Source organism: Phaenicophaeus curvirostris, chromosome 23 (genome assembly GCF_032191515.1).
Source record: "Phaenicophaeus curvirostris isolate KB17595 chromosome 23, BPBGC_Pcur_1.0, whole genome shotgun sequence".
Classification (NCBI taxonomy): Eukaryota; Metazoa; Chordata; class Aves; order Cuculiformes; family Cuculidae; genus Phaenicophaeus; species Phaenicophaeus curvirostris.
Genome location: NC_091414.1, coordinates 3,302,090 through 3,323,249, shown reverse-complemented (window position 1 = coordinate 3,323,249; position 21,160 = coordinate 3,302,090). Strand labels below are relative to the sequence as shown.

Below are 21,160 nucleotides of genomic sequence, written 5' to 3'. Positions count from 1 at the left end.
CCCCGAACTAGGAGAAAATAGGCAACCCCAGTCACCAGGCTCCATAAAAGCTGCCTGTGCTGAGCCACCTTTGTGCTGGGAGGAACCATTCCACAGAGCTGTGACTTCCTAGGCAGCCTCCCGATCCTCCCAGGGAAGGCGCAGCACGAGCTCTGCCACCTGGAGGAAAGGAAAACTGAGCCCAGCTCGGCTTGAGGAAGCTCTGGTGCACAAAGACCTTTCCCACCAGGTCCCTCGGGTAGGAACTCAACGCTATGAGCACCAACTCGCATAGAAAGCAAACCCATCACAGACAGATTTCCAGGAGAGAACAAGCTGCCTGGAGATCCAGCCCCCAGAGAGCCAACAAATGCCCTCGAGGGGTCACTGACCCCAGGGGAATCGGCTACTCCCAATTTGGTCTCCCCCAGCAGCACATCCCAAACACATGTAAGTGCGGAATTCCCAGACACTGCGTTTATTCACCCTCAACAGAATTTTATATCCAGTTCCACCCTCCAAGGCTTTCTCCTGAGATAATTCTTCCGTGCCAAGTGGGAGCTTGAGCACGGAGAGACTGTTCCCACCCAGGGGAGAGCTCATGGCTCAGGAAGGAGCCAGGATCCGGCCGTGCAGAGCTCCCAGTTCTGCAGGAGGGCTGGAAGAGAACCAAATCTTGCACTGCAGCACGGAATCCGTCAGGAACCAGCGCATCACAGCTCTGTGCCTTCCTTAGGCCTGGAGAGGGGATAAAAAATAACCCAGCTTGAATGAAGAACAGTTTGACTCGGCATAGCTTCAGATTGCACCTGCTTTAAGGAATTCCCAGTTGTTCCCTCCCCCTGCACCCATTCTGGCTCTTTCAGGCCTGGCCTCAGCCCCATATCCGCAGGATTCATCCAGCTGTCTCCCAAGAAAGAGTCATCACGGACCAGGCTGTGCTGTGACCTCACCAGCCCTCTGCCCAATTAAAAGCCTTCCTAACGAATCAATCATTCCTATCTCATTTATGGACTGGCCACTTCCAGTCCAGGCAAAATCAGCTCCAACTGCCCTGCTCACCAGGCCTGGTGGGATCCTGCTCCGACCCACCACCCAGGGAGGACACTCACTCACTCCGTGTCACAGCTTTCCCCACGATCCAGGCACAAAGAAAAGCAAACCGAATCCCTTCATCAGGAGCAGCTCAGCATCTCTGACTTTTCCAGGAAGAAATTCCTAAGAAAAGGAAAGCCACAGTAAGAACCCAAAGCCGATGGACTATGGTGCATTAGGAACCTGACCATCAATCCCACCGGCCAGGCATTTACCTGGACCAGAAGATTTCATTCCCACCCCATCCTTCCCAAAGGAGCAACAGAGATGTTTTCTAACCGGCCCCTCTCAGAGCTGGACTGCACCAGCAGAGGCCCTGACCAGTCGAAGTTTTACTTTTCCTCCTTTTTCGACCACCAGATCGGTATTCAGATCCAATGGGAAAGGGATTTGGAGGGATAGACTCTGTCACTCCACTGAGGGCGGTTATATTCTCACCTCGGGTCTATTGGGCAGGCAGCTCATCGGCTCGGGGAGCTCCAAAACATCAAACAACCCTGGAAGACAGCGCAACATGCCCTCAGTGTCAGCAGCAGGCTGGGGACTCATCACCGACACATCCCACCCAGGAACCACCCTAATTCCTGGAAATATATATAGGAGGGGCGAGTGACAGCAACAGGCAAAAGCAGCCCAGCAGTCAAAGACCTTCCCGTTGCTCTCGCATGTTGTTGGAGACCTGTAGCTATTGCAAGGAGCCACAGCTCTTGGATAAACATGCCAAGCTGCCACTGAGCGACAGCCAAAGCAGGAGGAGGGTGATCTGCTGGCTTTGGATCAGACTGCATTCCTAGTTCTGCCACTATGAAAATCCCCTTATTCCACACATGACCTTGACAGAGCAACAAATAAAGGGATTCTGCAGTTCTTAATGACTTGAGGGACACAAACAAGGGGCCCCACCAGCGGGAAATCCTTGTCGTGTGGCCTAACCCCACGCATGAGCCCCGTGGAGGATCCACAGCCCTGGGAACCAGCACCATGCAGCCAGGATCTGCTCGGAGGTAGCCAGGAAACGCTGACGGCTGCTCCGGACCACGGAGGCCATGAGGGCAACCAAGCTCACAGCGCAAGGGGAGACTCCAGAGCCTTAACAGCACATCTCACCTGCCCAACGTGGCTAAGCCAAAAGGGTCCTCAGCCATCCCGCATATCAGGATCACCTCCCACGCCAGGATGCCGCTGGGGAAGAGCAGTCTTGAGCTTCAGGTAGCTTCTAAGAAAGGAAAAGTACGTTAAAGGCACAAAAAAGCTGCGATACCCAGCAATACGCCCCACTTTGGGCCCCAAAGCAGGCACTTAGGGTAGGAGATTCCCCCCCCGGGCCATGTATTTTCCTGGAATGTTGCCGGACAGTTACTGAGGCTCAAACTGAGCGGCGACCGTCGAGGAAAACCCTTGTGCTCTCGGCTCCTTTTTGACTGCATCTGCCACATTACCGAGACAGACGCAGCTTCGATAGGGCCAGCTGGGCTCTCCCCGGCCCGCAGCCGCCACTCCCGGGAGGGTTTCATCACCCACTCACCCGCCCTCGGAGTCTCCCTCACGGCCGCGCCGGGCCCGGAGCGGCGAGGGGACAGGCCCTTCGGCGGCGGCGCCGCCCTTCACGCCCCATCGCAGCGCCCCGAGGCGCGGCCAGCGCGGAGCGAGGCTCGCGGGGCTCCGATACGGCGGGTCCGAGCGGCAGGAGAGACGCGTGGGAGGGAGGATGGCGGCGGATTCTCCGCGCAGGCGGCCCGCACGCCCCCCCCCTCAGCCGCCATCACCGAGAGAGGCGGGGAGATGCGCGCGCGGCGCTTTTATAGGGCGGAAGCGCGGGCGCTGATTGGCTGCCCGCGCAGGGCCCCGCCGCGGTGCCTTCTGGGAGTTGTAGTTCTCAGCCCTGCAGCCGCCATGCCACCCCAATCCCCAAAGGCCAAACGGGCCCCTCTCCTCCCTGCAGGGAAACAGCTGCAGGCTGGACAGTAGGAACAAAATATTTCACAGAAATGGTCATTGGGCAATGGCAGAGGCTGCCCAGGGAGGGGGTTGAGTCCCCTTCCCTGGAGGGGTTTAAGGGACGGGTGGATGAGGCGCTGAGGGACGTGGGTTAGTGATTGATGGGAATGGTTGGACTCGATGATCCGGTGGGTCTCTTCCAACCTGGTTATTCTATGATTCTATGAAAGCAGGGGAAATCCCACCCCCAGGAAACAACGCCACAATCTGCACCCCCTGCCCTTCCACTGAGGGGTGAGCTGCGCTCCCACACCCCTCGCAAAGATAATTTCTCTCCCCTCCTCCCCGCAAGGTGCGGTTGCTCTGCTGAAAGGTGAAGGCAGTAGCCACGATTTTCCAATTCCTTCCTCGCTTTTGGAAGGCAAAGGGAACACCCTACTGTGAGAATGGATATTAAGGAGATTTGTGTCAGCATGACAGGAATTTATAACACTACCCTCAGGGAATAGGAAGAAAGTTTCTTGGAAACAAAAGTCTTATCTGAGAAAGCAATACCTCTGTCAGATTCCTGGCTCAGGATCCATAACCAGTGGGAAGGATTTAAAAACAAAAGGAGCTGCCACTTGCTTGAAAGCAACTGCTGAAACTTCTTCAGATACCAATGCTGAAGCCACAGCCACCATGAGAGATCAGGTTGAGAAGCGGGATCTTAAACATCATGCCTGCATCCTGGCCCTGGAGAGAGGGAGAACAACAGTTTTTAAATCGTTCTGTGCAAGATTCACAGATGGAAAAATTCATGGTGCTCAGGAATCACCCTTTCAAGCCGGTAACCCCACCACAAATGTGCCAGGTTACCAACAAAATAAGCCTGGCAACTATTTAAAGCAGAAGTCCATCTGGAAACGAGCCCCAAACCTTGCGTGACCAAGCTTTTCTAAAAACAGCCCTTGTCAAAGCGGGTGGGGATGGGCTGCAGGCAGCTGGTCCTGTCCACCACCTCCTGCATGGATCCTGGAGCTGCCCAGACATTCCCCAGGCAGCCTGAATGCTCCTTGGCACAGCGACTCGTGCAAAGTCGATCTAGAAATCTCCCCGTCGAATACAAAAGCAGGACAGAAACTTGGAGGTCGGCATAACAAAAATAACCCACACTTAAAATTTCCCCAACCTTGGTAAACATCAAGTTTTTGGGAAGAGAATCTTCCAAACACAGAACAGGGAGAATCCCCAAAGAGCAATATTAAAAAGCAACGATGCGCAGCAGACCTTGGCCCATGATGCGAAGGTGGATGGAGAGAAGACAGAGCAGAGACAATCCCACTGAATGTCTGTGGTGCTTGGCCACAAGGTCAGTGATGCCCTGATAAAACCTCCTGGAATGGCTGGGAGCCTCACGCCAGTCTCTTCTGTAGCGCAGGATCCAGAACAAACGATGGAAGAGCCTGCAATTCCCACTGCTGGACAGGTGGGAGCAGACAACCCACAGGGAAGTGCTCTGCAAAGAGTAACAGGAAGGAAAAACAAGTATGAATGAGTGATCCAGGTGGATTGCTGTGCCTGCAGCTCCTCAGGGATCCTATGTGCTGAGGGGACTAGCCAAGCACTGGCTGTGTCCAGCTCTCCACCTCTATCACCTTAACTGCATTATCTATCGTAGCTATTGCATTTCAAATTCATACCCCATCCTGCCACGGAATTAATTTCATGTCTAAGTAAATCCCAGGTTAAATCCAGAAGCTGGTGTATCCAGTGCACTTCACAAGATGCACTGGGAGATAGCAAGGCTGGAAGGTAAAAATTCCTCTCCGATCTTGTTTGGCTGAAGCTGGGGATTAGCAAGGCAGTCATGAGAAAGTGAGTGCACAAAGATCAGAGTCAAACACCTCTGATCCTCAAAAGAGTTTCCGAGAAATACCTAAGGGCGCTCCGTACTGCTTGGTGTGCGGGGTGGGAACCTCTCTCCTGACACTGGTCCAAGTAACAGGAATTTTCTCCAGGCAGACACACAGAAAACATCGTTGCCAGCCCCCAGCAAACCCCTCAACCCACACATGATGCTGTGCAGACCCATATTGGATAAAGAAATGGTTTCAGGCTCCTCATCCCATTAGAAGCTGAGCAGAATCCTCACAGGCCACCCTGGCCGCTTACTGACAAGCTCTTAATTAAACACATGTTAATGGCAACGGGCCACCCCGCAGCCTTGCAGCTTACACTTTGGAAACCACCACTTTGTGCCCAACTTCAGTTAACGCCCACGTCTTTCCAGCTCTGCAGCTGGCTAAATATTTGTCACTCCATGTAATTCCAACGGTAATCCCCGTGTCCCTGCAATTTAGAGTATCCCAAATTGGCTCATCACATCATCGCCAAGTAGCACAGTAAGAAGATTTGAGTTGTTTTTGTAATTACTACTGGATGTTGCGTGCTGAAAGGCAGAACTATTTATCACCTCAGCCGTGGATTTTGATGCCAATTCCAAGGGTTTACATAATCGCAGCCAGATGTGACATCATCTGCCTCGGATCTCTTGCCTTTAGCACATAAAGATAAAAGCAAGATTTACCTTACTACGCAGAGTCCTTGTCTTTCATCTTGTGTTACGCTAATGGGAATTAATCAGGGCTTTTCCTGCAGCCATCCAGGAGAAACAAAACCCCACACTTTGTTTAAGTTGGATTCCGAAACACACGCCCAGCAAATTCAGGTGCGCGGCTCTTTTGTAGCTCCAAATTAAAGTCTCCTCAGTGCTTCATGTGCTGCAATAGCGGCCAGGAGCTGGAAACAAACATGAAGATGAATAAATGATACACAAAAGACAAGTGCAGCGAGATTAACAGCTCAACAGAACAGCAGCCAGGATCCTCACAGCCAAGCCTGGAAGGCTGGCTCACACATCCAGGGAACGTGGCCCACCTCTCTCCCCAAAGGAAATACAGGAGCTATTTTAAGCTCTGCAGCACCAGCAGGCAGGCTCCAGTGGGCAATCTTTGCCAGTCTCCGTGCTCCCAAACTCTTTTCCACGACAGGCTTCAAGAGTCCATGCGTGCAAAGCTCTCCTAGGTTCTAATGGATCAGACTAATCGATACTGACGTCCTTTCCACCACAAAAACTAAAGCAAAGAGGAAAATTATTCTGCCACACAGTTACTGTCTGTGAGGGTGCTGCTCTGTGATAAGCCGTCCCACTGTCCTTTAGAGACAGACTCAAATGGATTCGGCTTATCCACACGTTAGGAAACGTTACAGAGGACAGCAGGGCAGCATAAATTTGTATGGATAAAGTGAGTGTGGCTGCAAGCCACCTCCTGTAGGAAATTAGGAGGATTCATTACAAAAGCTAAAATCTGGGGCGATAGGGAAAGGCAGGTCAAAACGAGGAGAGTGAAACACAGGGTAGCACTGTTGTAGCCCAGCGACAGAACAGTCTAGAAAGTGTTTAACGGCAGAACATAAAGAAAAACTTCTGTACATCACCTCCGAATCACCATTATGGAAGAGGCACTTCTCAAGAAGAGTGGCATTGTCTGCATGTGCAGCCCAGCTGCATCAGCAAAGCCTGCACTCTGCTCTCTCCCACCTCTCCGCTGCCTCTGGAACTCCAGCAGCACACACAGGGAACATTTGCTTCCGTCAATTCAGAGTGACTGGACTTTAGAACACTGTTCAGAGCCCACAGCACAGTCAGATGCACAGCAGGAGGGAAAAATCCACAGCAGATGAGAACACAGGGGGCCAGCAGCCCTCTAGTTCCGCTTGTTCAGATACAGGCTAACTCCAATACACATCACCAGCCCCCTCTTATTCACAGCATGTTGATAAAAGACCACAGACTGACAAATATATCATAATTATGGACACAAACAAAGGCATAGTAGAAGTAGGCTTTATGAAAGTATTTAAATTTTGTGGCAAATCTCTGCATCAACATGGGCAGGGAGGCAACGAAATGCTCTGCAGCAGCGATTTCAGTTATCAAACTCGTTCTCAGATAGACATTTATTACAGGTAGTTTATCTGTTCCTCTGTCTCCAAGAGTTTAAGGCACAAAAGCCTGAAAAGGGCTTTATAACACGTACATAAGTGCTATTATTTTTACTTTCACCTCTCACGCAACATAATATTAGCTTAAATATATTGCTTATACAACATCCAGTAGAAAACCGCTTTCCAGGTTAGCAACAATTTGTTGCACAATATATCGATTAGATTGCTCTGACCCGTTTGGGTTGCAAGATCTTCAGTTTCACCGTAGTCCCTCTGACAGGACAGTGGAAGACGCTATGAAACCCTAACATCTGAATGCGACATCAAGGTGTGTCCACAATGGGAAAAAAAGGCATGGTACACAAAATAACATTTAAACAAGTAGAAGTGTTTGAAACCGCTTGACTGATGGGGAACTGTTTCCTCATATGCAGGTGGAGAGGCAAGCCACGCGTGCAAGAGACCACCAGGCAGAAAGCATCGGTCTGTAGCAGTTTTATAACACTCCTGTCTTTCTTTACGCTCCAAAATGCTCTTATGATCGTAGAACTGTAGAATCTATGATCATAGAATCATAGATTGCTCAAGAACAGTGAGCTATACACTTGCTTAGCTCAAAATGACGGTTTATGTTAGGCTGTACTTAAGCTTTCGGCTACATGGTTCTTTCCTGTGCTCTGGTTACAGCAGCCTCACCCAGTCACTAGAAAGCCCCTGAGACATTTTAGTGGTATCCAACACTGATTTTTTTTAAAAGGACACATTTATGAGAGTTGGATCAAATGACTGAAGACAGGTAAATGGGCAGCAAAAAAGAAAGATGGGCAGGAACCAAAATGCAAAGGGTAATTTTACTTAAAAGACCAACTTTTTTATTGTACGTTGGAGTAGAGTCTTTCCCCTGTGCCATCTCGTTGAAAGTTTATAAATTACAATTCCCACGAAGTAGTAAGAGTTAATTTCAAGACAAAAGGAATAAAACTGTCGTAAAACTTTCACCATGAATAAAAGTTACCATGATGCTTCTACGATACTCATTCTGTACAGGAAAGGCCACAGTCCTCCTCTAGTTCAAGCAGCAGACCTGGGTGGAGAAAGGGCCACCTCCCCTGCTGCTGGATCCGGGTGCAGCAGAACAGTCCGGAGCGCACTGGCGGGCTTGTCGCACGGACACAGTGCCTCAGCAACGAGGCTATAACACGGCTGGAATCTCTGACGAGACAGTGTCCAAAGGCTGCCAATGACAGTCCATCAAGGCATCATAGAGCTCTTCACTCTGTTCCATGAACTGTTTATTTGCTTCCTGGACGTCCAACTGAGGCGTCGGATCTAAAGGAGGAAAGAGGGACAGAGAAACAGGTCACAAGCTGAATGTGTTAGGAAAACCCACACCCTGTAAACATAATTTTATTAAAACAGATGTGGGGGGACACGAAACATTCACAGCACTTCCCCAATCCATGAACCTGACTACATCAGCCCTAGTAAGTCTTTCTCCAATGAGAAAGGCCTTATGAAGAACGGCTGAGAGAGCTGCGGGTGTTTAGCCTGGAGAAGAGGAGGCTGAGGGGAGACCTCATTGCTCTCTCCAACTACCTGAAAGGAGGTTGTGGAGAGGAGGGAGCTGGGCTCTTCTCCCAAGGGGCAGGGGACAGGACGAGAGGGAGATGTTCGTCTGCCAAAGCCACGAACATCTCAAAGCATTTCACAGTTAAGCAACCAAAGCAGTGCCAGCACCACCCCATGAATTACATACGAATACGTCCCCTGTTTTACAGTTAGGAGAGACATTTGTAAAGGATTTTGGAGCTGGATAGCAACCAGCTGGTACTGTTTAATGTTTCACAAAAATCAACTCATTGTATTCCTCAAACCACTTGTTGCGTGCACAGCTCACCCGACACCACCCGCGACCTAGAGCTGAGGGTATCAGCTACACAGAGGAGAGGAAGCAGCTATCGGAGCACAGAGCAGCCGGCCGGCTGAGTGGAAAAACTACAACACACATCAGGAATAAAATGCTTGTAAAGATGTTTGGGTTTAGCTACATTGTGTTGTAACACATCACAGGAGAGCAGAGTTAGGGAAAAGGAAGGACACACTGAAATTACGTTATTTGTAACGGCAGGGAATAGCAGGAAGATGTGCCAGGGTTAGGCTGAATATTAGGAGAAGATTCTTCAACCAGAAGGTGGTGGAGCACTGGAACAGCTCCCCGGGAATTAGTCATGGTACCAAGACTGACAACATTCCAGAACAGACAACTTCAATAACGAATTCAAGAAACGTACCTTCTAATGCGTCCTCCCCGACTTCTTCATATGTCTACAAGGGAAAAAAAAACACTTTAGGACAGCAGATATTTATCTTTTCTTTTATGAACATCATCTGTTGATTACTGCTGTCACATACTGACTTTTCTATCCGACTGATGACAACAGAATTCTTCACAGCTAAGCCCCATGTTCTACACCCAACGGACTCCATGAGGAATATCCCAGACGCTGTAGTTCTTCAGACTCCTGTGGCACAGCAGACAGCTGTTCTGATCTGTTTTACTCTCTAAACCAAGGTTTACGAAGGACGCCAGAAGGCACCCACAGCACAGTCTGTCCGACTGCACGTGTCTGGAGAAACCTTCTACCACATCAACTGTACTAAGAGACTCTGTGCCCTCCAGACCTTTTTACCCCTCTGATCCTAGCAGGATCCTGCACACAAGGCAGTATCACGCACCAGGCTCTGCTAAACAGTTTTCCTTCCTCATCAGGTAGGTACAGTAAGACCTCAGAGCTTGAAGATAAAATATGCCTATCACAGTTTTGTAAGCTGTGTTGTGTTTCTGTGCAGAGAGATGATCGAAGAGTGAGCCCATCGCGCTGTCCTACCTGCATTGTGCTCTGCGTGTAGCCGTACTGAGGGTAGCTGTAGCTGTAACTGCCTGTGTTGTGGTCGTAGCCCCACTGCGCGTAGTAGTTGTGATATTGTTGGTAATATTGGTTATAGTTGTAGTTGTACATCTGATTGTACTCCATTGATTTCACACGATTACTTAAAAAAATAAAGCAGGGATAAGTTGCAAATAATGCAGAATAATTATGATAAAAAGCAGTGAAATAGCTTAAGATACAACGTGGCACAGAGGCAAGGCTTAGTCTACCATGCAAATTCCAGTCTTTAAAATATAATCACTACTACTGTGGCAGTATTTATCATTTGTATACATTTGTAGAAAGAAATAAGTGGTTTAAATTTATTGCCTTTTCCCCTATTCATATTAATCTTCATTAATAAACATTGCTTTCATTCTTTATGAGTAATTTAGTATAGCTTCCTGGCTTTGAGAAGGGAAAAGTTCAGGACTATGAGCCTCAGTTTAGAACAATCCTGAACCAGGATCCAGATTCTTGGGTCCCTTTATCTCCCGATAAATAGGATGAAGTACAGTACTCTGCAGCTTCCTGAGACAACGTATCGAGTCTCACTTTACAGGAAGAGTTAAAGACTTACAGCCTTGCAAAAGAACTGAGGTTTTCTTTAGTAAGAATGGATAAAACCCTCTCCCTTCTGCCTCCATGGTATAAAAACCCAAGCAACGATGTTTGTCCCCATGCTCTCTCAACTGGGTGGTTCTTCAGTGTACATGGTTGTGCTCATGAAGTAAAAACGACTACAGGTAATTAAAAAAATAAACTTAAATAGCCTGTGAGCTAACTAAAATCCCCATTCCTTGCCCTAGTGTGGCAGCATTCCCCAGGAAGCGGGAAACCCACCTGATTATCAAGAATTGAAATAATGAGATGACAAATTTGAAAATGAAAATATGTCACACATAAAGCTATGTCTAACGATGAAATTAGTGAGAAGTAGGAAGAGGGGAACAGCAATCTTCTCACCACGATACACCCCCTTTGTCTGCTTTTCTCTTCCTTATCCTCCCAAGACTTCTGAGGTCACTGAAAATCTAAATATTATTCAAATAGGGAGCAATTACTATTATTCGTATTACCCTAGTGCTACGAGCCCCAAGTCAGACCAGGATCTCATTGTATCAGGTTCTGAACAAACACAGAAAAAACAGTTAATCCCTGCCCCAGAAGACTTATATTTAGCAGACATTGTAATAGAAATAGCAAGGTAATTAAGTTTTGCTACTCAGAAATCAATAAGCAGATTTAGACTATTTCAGTTCAATGCAAAGGAACATATACTTTAAAAATAATCATCTTTAAATACACCGTGTGCACATGTATGTGTATTTAATACAGGATGCAATTACGGACAGTGTGAAATGCTTAGTCTTGATTTAACGTTGATTTAACGGTTTTGAATTCCTGATACTCCAGCTACTTAAATATATATTTTTGTGTATCCCTCCACTTTGTGATGGAAGCATCCAAGAAATGTACCCAAACCGCTAAAAGGCATTTAAAAATAGCCCGGATTTCACTTCACGCTGCTCTTACACAAACACCCGGCTGCTCTTATACTCACGCTTTTGGTATAGCCACACTCAAGCGAACAGGTTTAGAGCCCAACCCCACAGCTCCCTGACACTCCGTCAGCGCTCTTTTCTGTTCCAGTTCATCCGTGAATTTCACGAACCCGTAACCTCTGCAAAGACACAGAATAGCTCACGTAAAAAAATCCACGCCACTTTTAAAAAATATTCACAGTGAGGTCAAAATTGGGTTTGAAAACCACAGCAAATGAAAACGCTTTCGCTAGGGCGGCCCCTGCTTTTAGTAGAGATGATTCTATTGTTCTATGAAATGATTCCACCTTCCAGTTGCTTTTGCAAAATGCTTGAAGCCGTGGGTCCAGGCTTCGGCAGCACTTTCTATGGCTCCAAAAAAGCAATTCTTGAGCCAGTGGGTGCTGGGGAACTAGAAGAGAGCTGGCATGGGATGTGTCAAGGTACATGAACAGGCAGCAGCAAAGCCTCAGATCTATACTGGCAGGATAGAGATAATGTAACGACTTGCAAGTCAGCACAGGATTGGCAAGACACGGGCATTGTTTCTGTCTAAAAGTGCCCCACTGTGAAAGAAAATATTGCTTTTCTGCAGCATCCACTGAGATGCGCTTCCCAATCAAGCCCTTTTTTCAACAGGAGAATATTCAAATGGGCTTTCGGTCACTCCTAAGCACCCCATGGCCCCATCAGCGTTTCCAAGAGTGGGCCTGAAAACGCGCTCGTAATGTCAAGTGGCTAGAACTTGCTCTGACAGCGAAAGCTCATGGCCAGCAGCCCCTCAGCTCCGCTGCAATCCCTCGCTGCAGCGCCGCATGGCAGCCAGACCGGAAATATTAAGTCCCCTTCAACCCCAAAGGTCCTTTGCGTGGGATTCTGATGCTGCCGTGAGTCAGCAGCAACGCAACAGCATCCAAAAGGGCAGTGCCAGGATCCCAAGGCGGGATGGGCTGCTTCACGCAGCAGAAAGATCAAAGACTTAGGTGTGGGAGGGAAAGAGGAATCCATCTAGGGGAAGGAAGGAGTTTGGGAGGGAAAGGGCTTGTCTACGTGAGGAAAAGAATGAGCTGTAAACAAGGGTGTATATTTACAGTGTGTTATCTGTTCTGTGGGAACTCTAAATACCAGGTAAAACTATTTTGAAAGCGGCATCACCTGGTAGTCCTAGTGGGTCCACACTGTACACACAAGTCTAAACACATTTTTACACTCGTAAGGATGCGCGTATGTGCACTCCTCGCAAAGACCAAATCAAAGCTTGGGCTTATCTATATTTAAAATGAACAATTAATCAAGAGAAAAACTCTACACGGGTCCACATTCTGCTTAATTTGCCCTCTGCAAAAGGACTGCGGCATACTAAATCAACTTTTAAGACAGTTTAAGGCAATTTGAGGTCTTTACATAGAAAAGTGTGTAAGTTTCTAAACTGCTATGAAGACTCCTTCAGCTTTCAGATGGGACCAGAGTGCATAAGACCTCCAGAGCGAAACCAAACCAACACATCCAAGACCTCAAACCAACACATCTAAGACTGAGAGACATTCTGTGAGAAAGAAGGGAGATCTACAGCCATTTTCTAAGTCTCATCACAACATTCTCTCAGAGATATTAGATCAGAATATTGTGTTTCATTGAAATCATGTTCTGTTTTGAAGACAAAGATACTCACCAACTGGTCCCTCTTCTAGGAAAATACAGTTCCACTTTCTGTTATTTAGAAAATGTTTTGATAATGTTAAGACACCTGACTTTTCGAGATCTGATTTTGGTGAGACGTTTCCAGCAGAGACGAACAAGGCAGATACCAAGTACTTGCCAATGAATCATAGCTTTGCTTGCCCTGCCCTATTTGAAACACAAGCCTGTAAAGCTTTCACAGCAATATATACTCAGTAGCCTCAAGGTGGTAAAAGCACAACTGCATCTGAAAAGCCAGTGAGAGTGTTTTAAGTGCATCACACTGACAGCAGAGTGATAATATGCTGTGGTGACCACCAAACCCCAAGCATACTCTACACTGAATATACAAACCCAATGTATTTTTAGCTAACTAAAATCTAAGCTAAGCTAAAATCTATTCTGTCTCCCTTGCTGCATTATATCTTTCATTATATCTTTCCTGTTGCTGCACGTGAAGTTAAAGAAAAGAACGAATAAGAGATTACTTACTTGGACACTCCTGCCTGGTCCAAAACAACTTTTCCACCTCTACAGGATGGATAAACTTTAACAAAAAATTCATATAACATCCCATCATCCACATCAGGGGTCAGGTCTCCCACAAAAAGTGAATATTCTGGACTAAAGAAATCAAAAGAAAACCTGGTAAGTACAGTCAAATAAAACAAGAGGTACACTGAGTGACAGCTAACATTTAACCTCAACATTTGGCTTCAGAGAAAAATGGTATTAAAGGATATTTAATGGATAATTTGTCAGCTAAGCTGCTTAGGTGACTCAAATTTTTATTGACACTGCTTTTCCAAGTTAATCCAAGTAGCACAAGCAATCTACTTAGCATTGCTTTTTGTTTAGAGGTAATTTCATTTTTAAGTTCTCACAGGACATCTCTGGATTTCTAACATATTGATCTTAAATTATAATATACAAATTAGATCCTTCGATAATAGAAAGTTTAAACACCTTAAAAGGTGCTCCTGACCAATCTGCTGTGTTACACAAAAGACAAAGCACAGAACTGACAGGCAGTGTGAGTTATCCTCCCTCTGCTAAAGACACACTGTTGGAATTGGAAAGGCTACATTATCCAGCTCTACTTGTAGAGTAAACAGATTAATTAGTTACCAAATGTACATCTCGCTCTCGTCCCCATCTGCCACACCTGGATTCTGATCTAAAAAGCCGTGTTTTTTTAAAAAAAGATCAATAATAATTTAAATAAAACTCCAGTTGCTGAGATATGACTAACCCTGCCCTAATAAACTGCGGGACCGCATTGCTCGCGCTCTCGTACACTCCTGCCCGAACACTCCTGTGCTATTATCCCTTCCACTGTGTAAGCGTTTCTGGGCTGGCGTTATGAAAGGTGCTCACACCACCCAGCTTCAGGAGTCTGTCTCCTGATGTCAGCAGTGAAAGGTGGGCTCCCAGAGGGAATTGAGAGCACCCCTCCTTCTCTTTCCCACCCGTTGTGGGGCTCCAGCCAGGGATAAACCACCTCATTGATCTTTAGGTGCTGAACACGTTCATGGCCTTATGCAGTATTGCAAAGGGATGCATCCTTAGATACACAGAAAGTGCTGACGTGTTACAGCATCATAAATATCTCCAGCGTGTGCCAAGACAGCTTCATGGAGTCTACGTTAATTACAGGGTTTAGTTATCTGGCACTCCTGGGCAAAATGGTACAAATTCTAATTACATGCATCCTGGGAGTGCTCTCCTATCCAAATTTTCTAGCTGTACGTCTCACCCGTCAATGATGAAATTGTGGTTTTGCATATTTTGAATCTTGTTTGCAAGGCAATTGATTAAGAGACATTAGGCAGGCAAAACTAATATTCGAATATTGAGTGTTTACCTGTTATCGGGCTGTTTTCCATACGTTGCATAATTCAATTTAAATCGCTTTGCCTGAAACAAGGCAAAAATGAATCCATACATTCAAATGTCCTCACGTGAATCCAACCAATCAGGAAAAAAATACAATAAGCTTAATTTATACAACTTTCTGAATGATGAGAGATGTTCAATGCCGTCAGGCCAGCCAGTTGAGGTATCAAGAACTAGATTTTTATCTGACTTCAGTACCACAATAATGAAAATCAGCAAAGAACCTGCACCAAGAGGTCTGGCCCATCTCTACATCAGCAGTTTATAAAGCCGGTGAAAGAGAGTTGAACCGCACTTACATCACACTTTTGTATCTTTAAGAAAGACAGGAAAACTGAGATAGTAACCACAATTATTAAATGACTTCCAATTTTAAGGTCTAAAAATGAAATGACAGCACAGACTGTCGGACATTTGTGATTTGCAAGAGTACGGGCAGAGCAGAATCTGCCACACGGGAAAACAGAATCAATCCCTGATGACATGTTCATTTCGTAAGATCCAAAATGAGGCGATTCTAGAGCTGCCTTACGAACCACTCATCCTAGCTACTGCAGCCAACTTCTGTGGGTACAACGGACAGCTGTGTCAGCGTCCCATTTTAATCTACCACACAGTCGAGTCAACATCCTAAAATTAGCCTCTAGGACTATTCCTCTTCTTCTCCCGAACTACCTAGCTTTTAGGTACCCGAGACGTCTGTTGGTTCATTCTGTGATTCTATTCTGAGCAAGGAAATTAACAGTTTTATGTTCATTAATCGAATTTTAAAGAAGAATCCCCATTTGCTAACTATGAATTTGCCTGTAATCATCCAAAATACAGATCACACACTGTCTCTTCATTCCCAGTCTTGCTTCCCAACTGGCTGATCTCATTCACTTACCGGTGTAGCACCAGGAAGCGGTTTTCCATTGATTTTGTGTAAACATTTCTCTGCAGTAGCTAGATCTGCAAATTCTACAAAGCAATAGCCTGCTGGAATTCTGAACACAGACACAGGAGAGAGAAAGATTTCAGATTTAAAACACATTTGAGGAGGAATATTACATTTTTAGATAACTGGCGGGAAATTCGCTACAGTCACAACATTTACAACAATATCTTTTTCAAAGTATAAACTTTAGCTACCAAAACGAAGCCAGCAAAGTAATCTTCAATGTCAAGTAACGTGACAGCCCCTACTTACCAGTAAGTCATGTCAACAGAAGCACACAGAAAGTTTGACAATTAGTTTACCTCCTACTACATACATTTTCCCACTAAAAACTGAAACATGAAACTATCATATTCTGTGCAGTTGCTTGTTTTACTCCAAACGAACGCAAAGGGTCCTCATAAGGCTCCTTCCCACCTCTGCCAGCACCGTGTGGCTGCACCAGCACAAGGATTAATGCGGGCCGGGTACTGGAGCCTCCAGCCCAGACGGTGTAATTCTCAGCCTGACTGTCTGGCATACGTATTCCACTCTTTCAGAGTGCTGAAACACAGCAGGAGGGGGTCAAACCTTGCTTTGTCGATGGGGAGGTTGAAGGGCCAGCAATTCTCCTCTCCATTGCTATCATCAATACACCCATATTGTTGGCAGCAATGGTGAAAAGCTCAAAGGGAAAATCACTTTGATACGGACAAGGCCACAGCAATGCCAGGCAGAGGGCAAACGGTTCAATCCAAACGCAGACTGAGAACAAGCATAAACAGTTACCCCGTCAACCTGTTTCGAATGATTTTTACACTCAGTACAAGCTCTCCCATGGTGGCGAAGGCTCTTGAAACAAAGTTTTCATCCATATATGGCTCCAGCTAAAAAAGCAAAAAAACAAGTCAGTCCAAAGCAACTACAAAAAGGAGAATTTATGTGTCAATGTCACCCTAAGCAGTTAAAACATTATTGAGAAGTATTTTACCCTTACACTTCAAAAAGAAGACTCATTTAAGAGGGTCGATGCCACTCAAAACCAGCAGGCATGCATGAACCAGGCTCAACAGTCTGCAAAGTGGAACCCAAGAGACAGCATGAATTTCAGAGAACAGGGAGCTTTCACAGAAGGACAAAAGCCACTGAGAAACATACAGCAACAAACTTGAGCGTTTACTACACGGAGCAGGGGATAAGGAGTCAGCAGGCTCCTTCTCTGTCTGAGCCCGGGGTGCTACGACAGGTGGGCGGCATGCGTCAGGTAACACAGCCCCCACGGAGCACGGGAAGGGGCGTGTGGAGCCGTGTCGACCTCGCATCACCGCGGGGATACGCAGGGTATCACCTGGAGGGGAAACCTCTCATCCCATCCCCGCAGCAGGTCTGAGCTTTGTACCGCGTTCGTGTCAGAGGTGAGAGGGTGGCACTGGGGAATGTCCAGCCGGCAGCCCTCAAGTGTGTCCGTGTGTCTGTCGGGAACCAGGTAGCTTCGTCACTTGTGTGTGTGCGTGTGACAGCGTGGAGTGTCTGTGTGTATCTGAGTGTCTGTGTGTATCTGACAGCGAGTGACCACACTGCACGCGTGAGAGGTGGCAGAAGCCCTGCAGAGGGCTGAGGGAAAGCAGAAACGACCCCGCTCCAGGCGCCAGAAGCAGGAGGCAGCACTGCTCTGTACACACAGGCCACGCAGCGCGTGATCCTGCGAGGTGTCTTTGGGGAAGCCAGGCTCACAACGGCAACGGGCGACTGCTGCAAGGATAGGTACGTGTGCGTTTAAGAGAGCACCAGGCTGCTTGTGAAAGGTGACTGAGAAAGATGGTCTTATGATGGAGAGAGGGCAAATAACCCTTTGTGTGGGGAAAAGAGACAGCAGAGTCTGCCTGCACGAGTAGCAGGCGGTGGAAGAATCCCTCGTGTGTGTGCGGCCTGGTGTGTGTGAGCGTGTGTAAGAGAGAAGCGGCCAGCAGGATCCACAGGGATGCGCCAGTTGTGTTTACGTGCACGCGAGAGAGGCCGAGGAGGAGGGCAGGGTGCACGCGCGTGTGCAAGCAGGGGTATGCAACATGCTGCTGTAAGGAAGAGGCTGCAGAAAATGTGCGTGCGAGGAGCAGGCAATGCGGAAATCAGGATCCCCTGGTGTAAGTGCCCGTGTGGGTCTGTACCGGCGTGCGGGTGAACACGAGGAGACAAAGATAGTGGGATCATATAAGTGAGTGTGTAGAAACAGCAGACAGCGGAGACAACAGTCCAACACGAGCACATTCACGCAGGCGTAGGGAGCAAAGCACAGCACCACGCTGGATGCGAGTACGCATACAGGAGGGAGGAGGGAAGCGTGTGGGAGCAGCAGCGAGCGGTGCAGCACACGGGGCAGGCGTAGGAGGGTGTACGCAGCGCGTGTGAACGGCAGACAGGGACACCGTGCAGGTCTCAGCCTGAGTGCCCTCAGCGTGCGTGTGGCAGGCGTGAAGAGGGACCCGTGAGTGCGAGCCAGGCACACACGCAGGCGGGAATGAGGGAAACACTGGGGTGTGTAAGTGCACGTGGAAAAGCGTAAATCCTTACAAGTGTGTGAGCGCGCACGTGTGGGGCAGGCAGGGAGGGAGAGTGCGAGAAGGCTTAAGTGCCTACAAGTGCGAGCAGAAGCGCGTGAGCTGAGCAGAATGAGTGTGAGCGTGTGCAAGTGCCTTAGAGCGTATGACCCTGAGCGTGTAAATGCCTACAAGCAGGAAAGCATAGAAGCCAGTGTAAAAATCCTAGAAGCATGCAAGCATACAGGCTTGTGAGTAAGTGTGTAAGTGCCTAGCAGAGCACAAGCACGGGAGTGTGAGAGCACATCAGTGCCTGGGGGGGGACGTGTGTGTCTTGCTGTGAGTGCGAAACTACACAAAGCCAGGCCTGCCAGGCAGGGGTAGCATCTCTGAGCGCGTGTGGGTGTGTCGGGGTGTGTAAGTGTCACCTGCGTGAGCGTGTGTGACAGCCTGCGTGAGTGTGCCTGTCAGTCAGGGTGCAGCGAAAGGGGGGTGAGTGTCAGTCAGCTCAGGAGTTCATGCGTGTGTCAGAGTCTGTGAGCGGCTGTGGGGGGGTGTCAGGGAGAGGTGCCTGTCACTCAGGGTGAAGGTGCCTGTCAGTCAGGGGGTCAGGGTGAAGGTGTCTGCCAGTCAGGGGGTCAGGGTGAAGGTGTCTGTCAGTCAGTCAGTCATGGCAAGGGTGTCCACCTGTCAGTCAGTCAGTCAGGGTGTCAGTCAGTCAGTCAGGGTGTATGAGGGTGTCTGTTAGTGAGTATGAAAGTGTCAGTCAGGGTGAGGGTGTCTGTCAGTCAGTCAGGGTGAGGGTGTCCGTCAGTCAACCAGGGTGAGGGTGTCTGTCTGTCAGTCAGGGGGAGGGTGTCCATTTGTCAGTCAGGGTGAGAGTGTCTGTCAGTCAGCGTCTCTGTCTGTCAGGGTGAGGGTGTCAGGGTGAGGGTGTCAGGGTCAGGGTGTCCATCTGTCTGTCAGCCAGGGTGTCAGTCAGTCAGGGCATGGGTATCCGTGTGTGAGGGTTCCTGGTCCTGAGTGTGAAGGTGTCTGTCTGGGTAAGGGTGTCTGTCTGTCAGTCAGGGTGCGGGTATCCGTGTGTGAGGGTGTCTGCTAGGGAGTATGAAGGTGTCTGTCTGGGTGAGGGTGTCTGTCCATCAGTCACGGTGAGGGTGTCAGGGTGAGGGTGTCAGGGTGAAGGTGTCTGTCCGTCTGTCAGTCAGGGTGAGGGTGTCAGGGTGAGGATGTCCGTCTGTCAGTCAGGGTGAGGGTGTCAGGGTGAGGGTGTCTGTCCATCTGTCTGTCAGGGTGAGGGTGTCAGGGTGAGAGTGTCTGTCTGTCAGTCAGGGTGAGGGTGTCAGGGTGAGAGTGTCCGTCTGTCTGTCAGGGTGAGGGTGTCAGGGTGAGGGTGTCCGTCTGTCAGTCAGGGTGAGGGTGTCTGTCAGTCAGGGTGAGGGTGTCAGGGTGAGAGTGTCTGTCTGTCAGTCAGGGTGAGGGTGTCTGTCAGTCAGGGTGAGGGTGTCAGGGTGAGAGTGTCTGTCTGTCAGTCAGGGTGAGGGTGTCAGGGTGAGAGTGTCCGTCTGTCAGTCAGGGTGAGGGTGTCTGTCAGTCAGGGTGAGGGTGTCAGGGTGAGAGTGTCTGTCTGTCAGTCACGGTGAGGGTGTCTGTCAGTCAGGGTGAGGGTGTCAGGGTGAGAGTGTCTGTCTGTCAGTCAGGGTGAGGGTGTCAGGGTGAGAGTGTCCGTCTGTCAGTCAGGGTGAGGGTGTCTGTCTATCAGTCAGGGTGAGGGTGCCTGTCCGTCTGTCAGTCAGGGCACAGGTATCCGTATGTGAGGGTGCCTGTTAGCGAGTGTGAAGGTGTCTGTCTGGGTGAGGGTGCCAGTGCGTCAGGGTGCGGGTGTCTGTCTGTCAGGGTGCCCGTCCGTCGGTCAGTGCCCCCTCCCCCCCGCCGCCCCCCGCCGCCCCGCGCGGTCCCGGCCGGACACTCACGTCCCCCATCCAGAGGCTGGCGGCCATGCTGCTCCCTCAGGCCGCGGGGCGGGCGCAGCGGGGCCGCGGCTCTGCCCTCCCGGCTCGGCCCCGCCGCCTCCCGCCCGGCCCGGCCCGGCCCGGCCCGCGCTCCCGCCGCCTCCGCGGGCCCGGCGGGGGCAGAGCGGCCGGCAGCGGCGGGGCAGAGCGGCCCCTGGCGGCGGGAGGAGGGCAGAGCGGCCCCTGGCGGCGGGAGGAGGGCAGAGCGGCCCCTGGCGGCGGGAGGAGGGCAGAGCGGCCCCTGGCGGCGGGAGGAGGGCAGAGCGGCCCCTGGCGGCGGGAGGAGGGCAGAGCGGCCCCTGGCGGCGGGAGGAGGGCAGAGCGGCCCCTGGCGGCGGGAGGAGGGAAGCGCCACGAGGAGGGGGCTGAGGGATGGAGGGAGGGAGGGATGGATGGATGGATGGATGGATGGATGGATAGACGGACGGACGGACGGACGGACGACTGGACCAACCGATGGATGGATGGATGGATGGATGGATGGATGGATGGATGGATGGATGGATGGACGGACGGACAACTGGACCAACCACTGGATGGATGGATGGATGGATGGACGGACGGACGGACACACACACAGACCAACCACTGCATGGATGGATGGATGGAAGGATGGATGGATGGACGGACGGACACACACACAGAC

General features: G+C 49.3%; 1 protein-coding gene, 1 long non-coding RNA gene and 4 other non-coding genes across 8 annotated transcripts; all 6 read right to left on the bottom strand.

Annotated features, from left to right (window-relative positions):
• Positions 1-39: 39 nt before the first annotated feature.
• On the bottom strand, positions 40-5,912 carry LOC138730325 (uncharacterized). 2 transcript variants are annotated; one of them, XR_011339006.1, is made up of 6 exons: positions 5,582-5,912; positions 3,568-4,510; positions 2,182-2,290; positions 1,513-1,571; positions 1,096-1,197; positions 40-717 (listed from the first exon to the last, which is right to left on the bottom strand). It is a non-coding gene; the product is annotated as an uncharacterized lncRNA (long non-coding RNA). The 2 variants fall into 2 exon arrangements; XR_011339007.1 differs by lacking the exons at positions 3,568-4,510; positions 5,582-5,912 and adding an exon at positions 2,600-2,831 and having other exon boundaries at positions 270-717.
• LOC138730426 (small nucleolar RNA SNORD99) lies at positions 846-915 on the bottom strand. Its single transcript, XR_011339023.1, has one exon. It is a non-coding gene; the product is annotated as a small nucleolar RNA SNORD99 (small nucleolar RNA).
• LOC138730420 (small nucleolar RNA SNORA61) lies at positions 1,358-1,473 on the bottom strand. Its single transcript, XR_011339017.1, has one exon. It is a non-coding gene; the product is annotated as a small nucleolar RNA SNORA61 (small nucleolar RNA).
• Positions 1,667-1,797, bottom strand: LOC138730430 (small nucleolar RNA SNORA44). The gene has a single exon (XR_011339027.1). It is a non-coding gene; the product is annotated as a small nucleolar RNA SNORA44 (small nucleolar RNA).
• On the bottom strand, positions 2,400-2,544 carry LOC138730429 (small nucleolar RNA SNORA16B/SNORA16A family). Its single transcript, XR_011339026.1, has one exon. It is a non-coding gene; the product is annotated as a small nucleolar RNA SNORA16B/SNORA16A family (small nucleolar RNA).
• Positions 5,913-6,887: 975 nt separating the features above from the next.
• On the bottom strand, positions 6,888-20,640 carry TRNAU1AP (tRNA selenocysteine 1 associated protein 1). Of its 2 annotated transcripts, XM_069875393.1 has the most exons (10): positions 20,476-20,627; positions 16,966-17,042; positions 16,758-16,855; positions 15,939-16,038; positions 15,021-15,073; positions 13,649-13,780; positions 11,497-11,616; positions 9,891-10,053; positions 9,294-9,327; positions 6,888-8,331 (listed from the first exon to the last, which is right to left on the bottom strand). In XM_069875393.1, exons 3-10 carry the CDS (start codon positions 16,841-16,843, stop codon positions 8,195-8,197), a joined length of 825 nt encoding a protein of 274 aa, XP_069731494.1. In that variant the 5' UTR covers positions 16,844-16,855; positions 16,966-17,042; positions 20,476-20,627; the 3' UTR covers positions 6,888-8,194. The 2 variants fall into 2 exon arrangements, with proteins under 2 accessions (XP_069731494.1, XP_069731493.1); XM_069875392.1 differs by lacking the exon at positions 16,966-17,042 and having other exon boundaries at positions 20,476-20,640.
• Between the last annotated feature and the right edge of the window lie 520 nt (positions 20,641-21,160).

Bases quoted from the DNA above. Each gene is read 5' to 3' on its own strand.
- TRNAU1AP (XM_069875392.1), bottom strand. From the start codon at position 20,502: ATGGCCGCCAGCCTCTGGATGGGGGAC. The intron at 16,856-20,475 runs GTGAGTGTCCGG...TTGCTTTTTTAG, and splicing joins CCAGCCTCTGGATGGGGGAC to CTGGAGCCATATATGGATGA. The intron at 10,054-11,496 runs GTGAGTATAAGA...TATTTTTTTAAG, and splicing joins AGTGTGGCTATACCAAAAGC to TAATCGTGTGAAATCAATGG.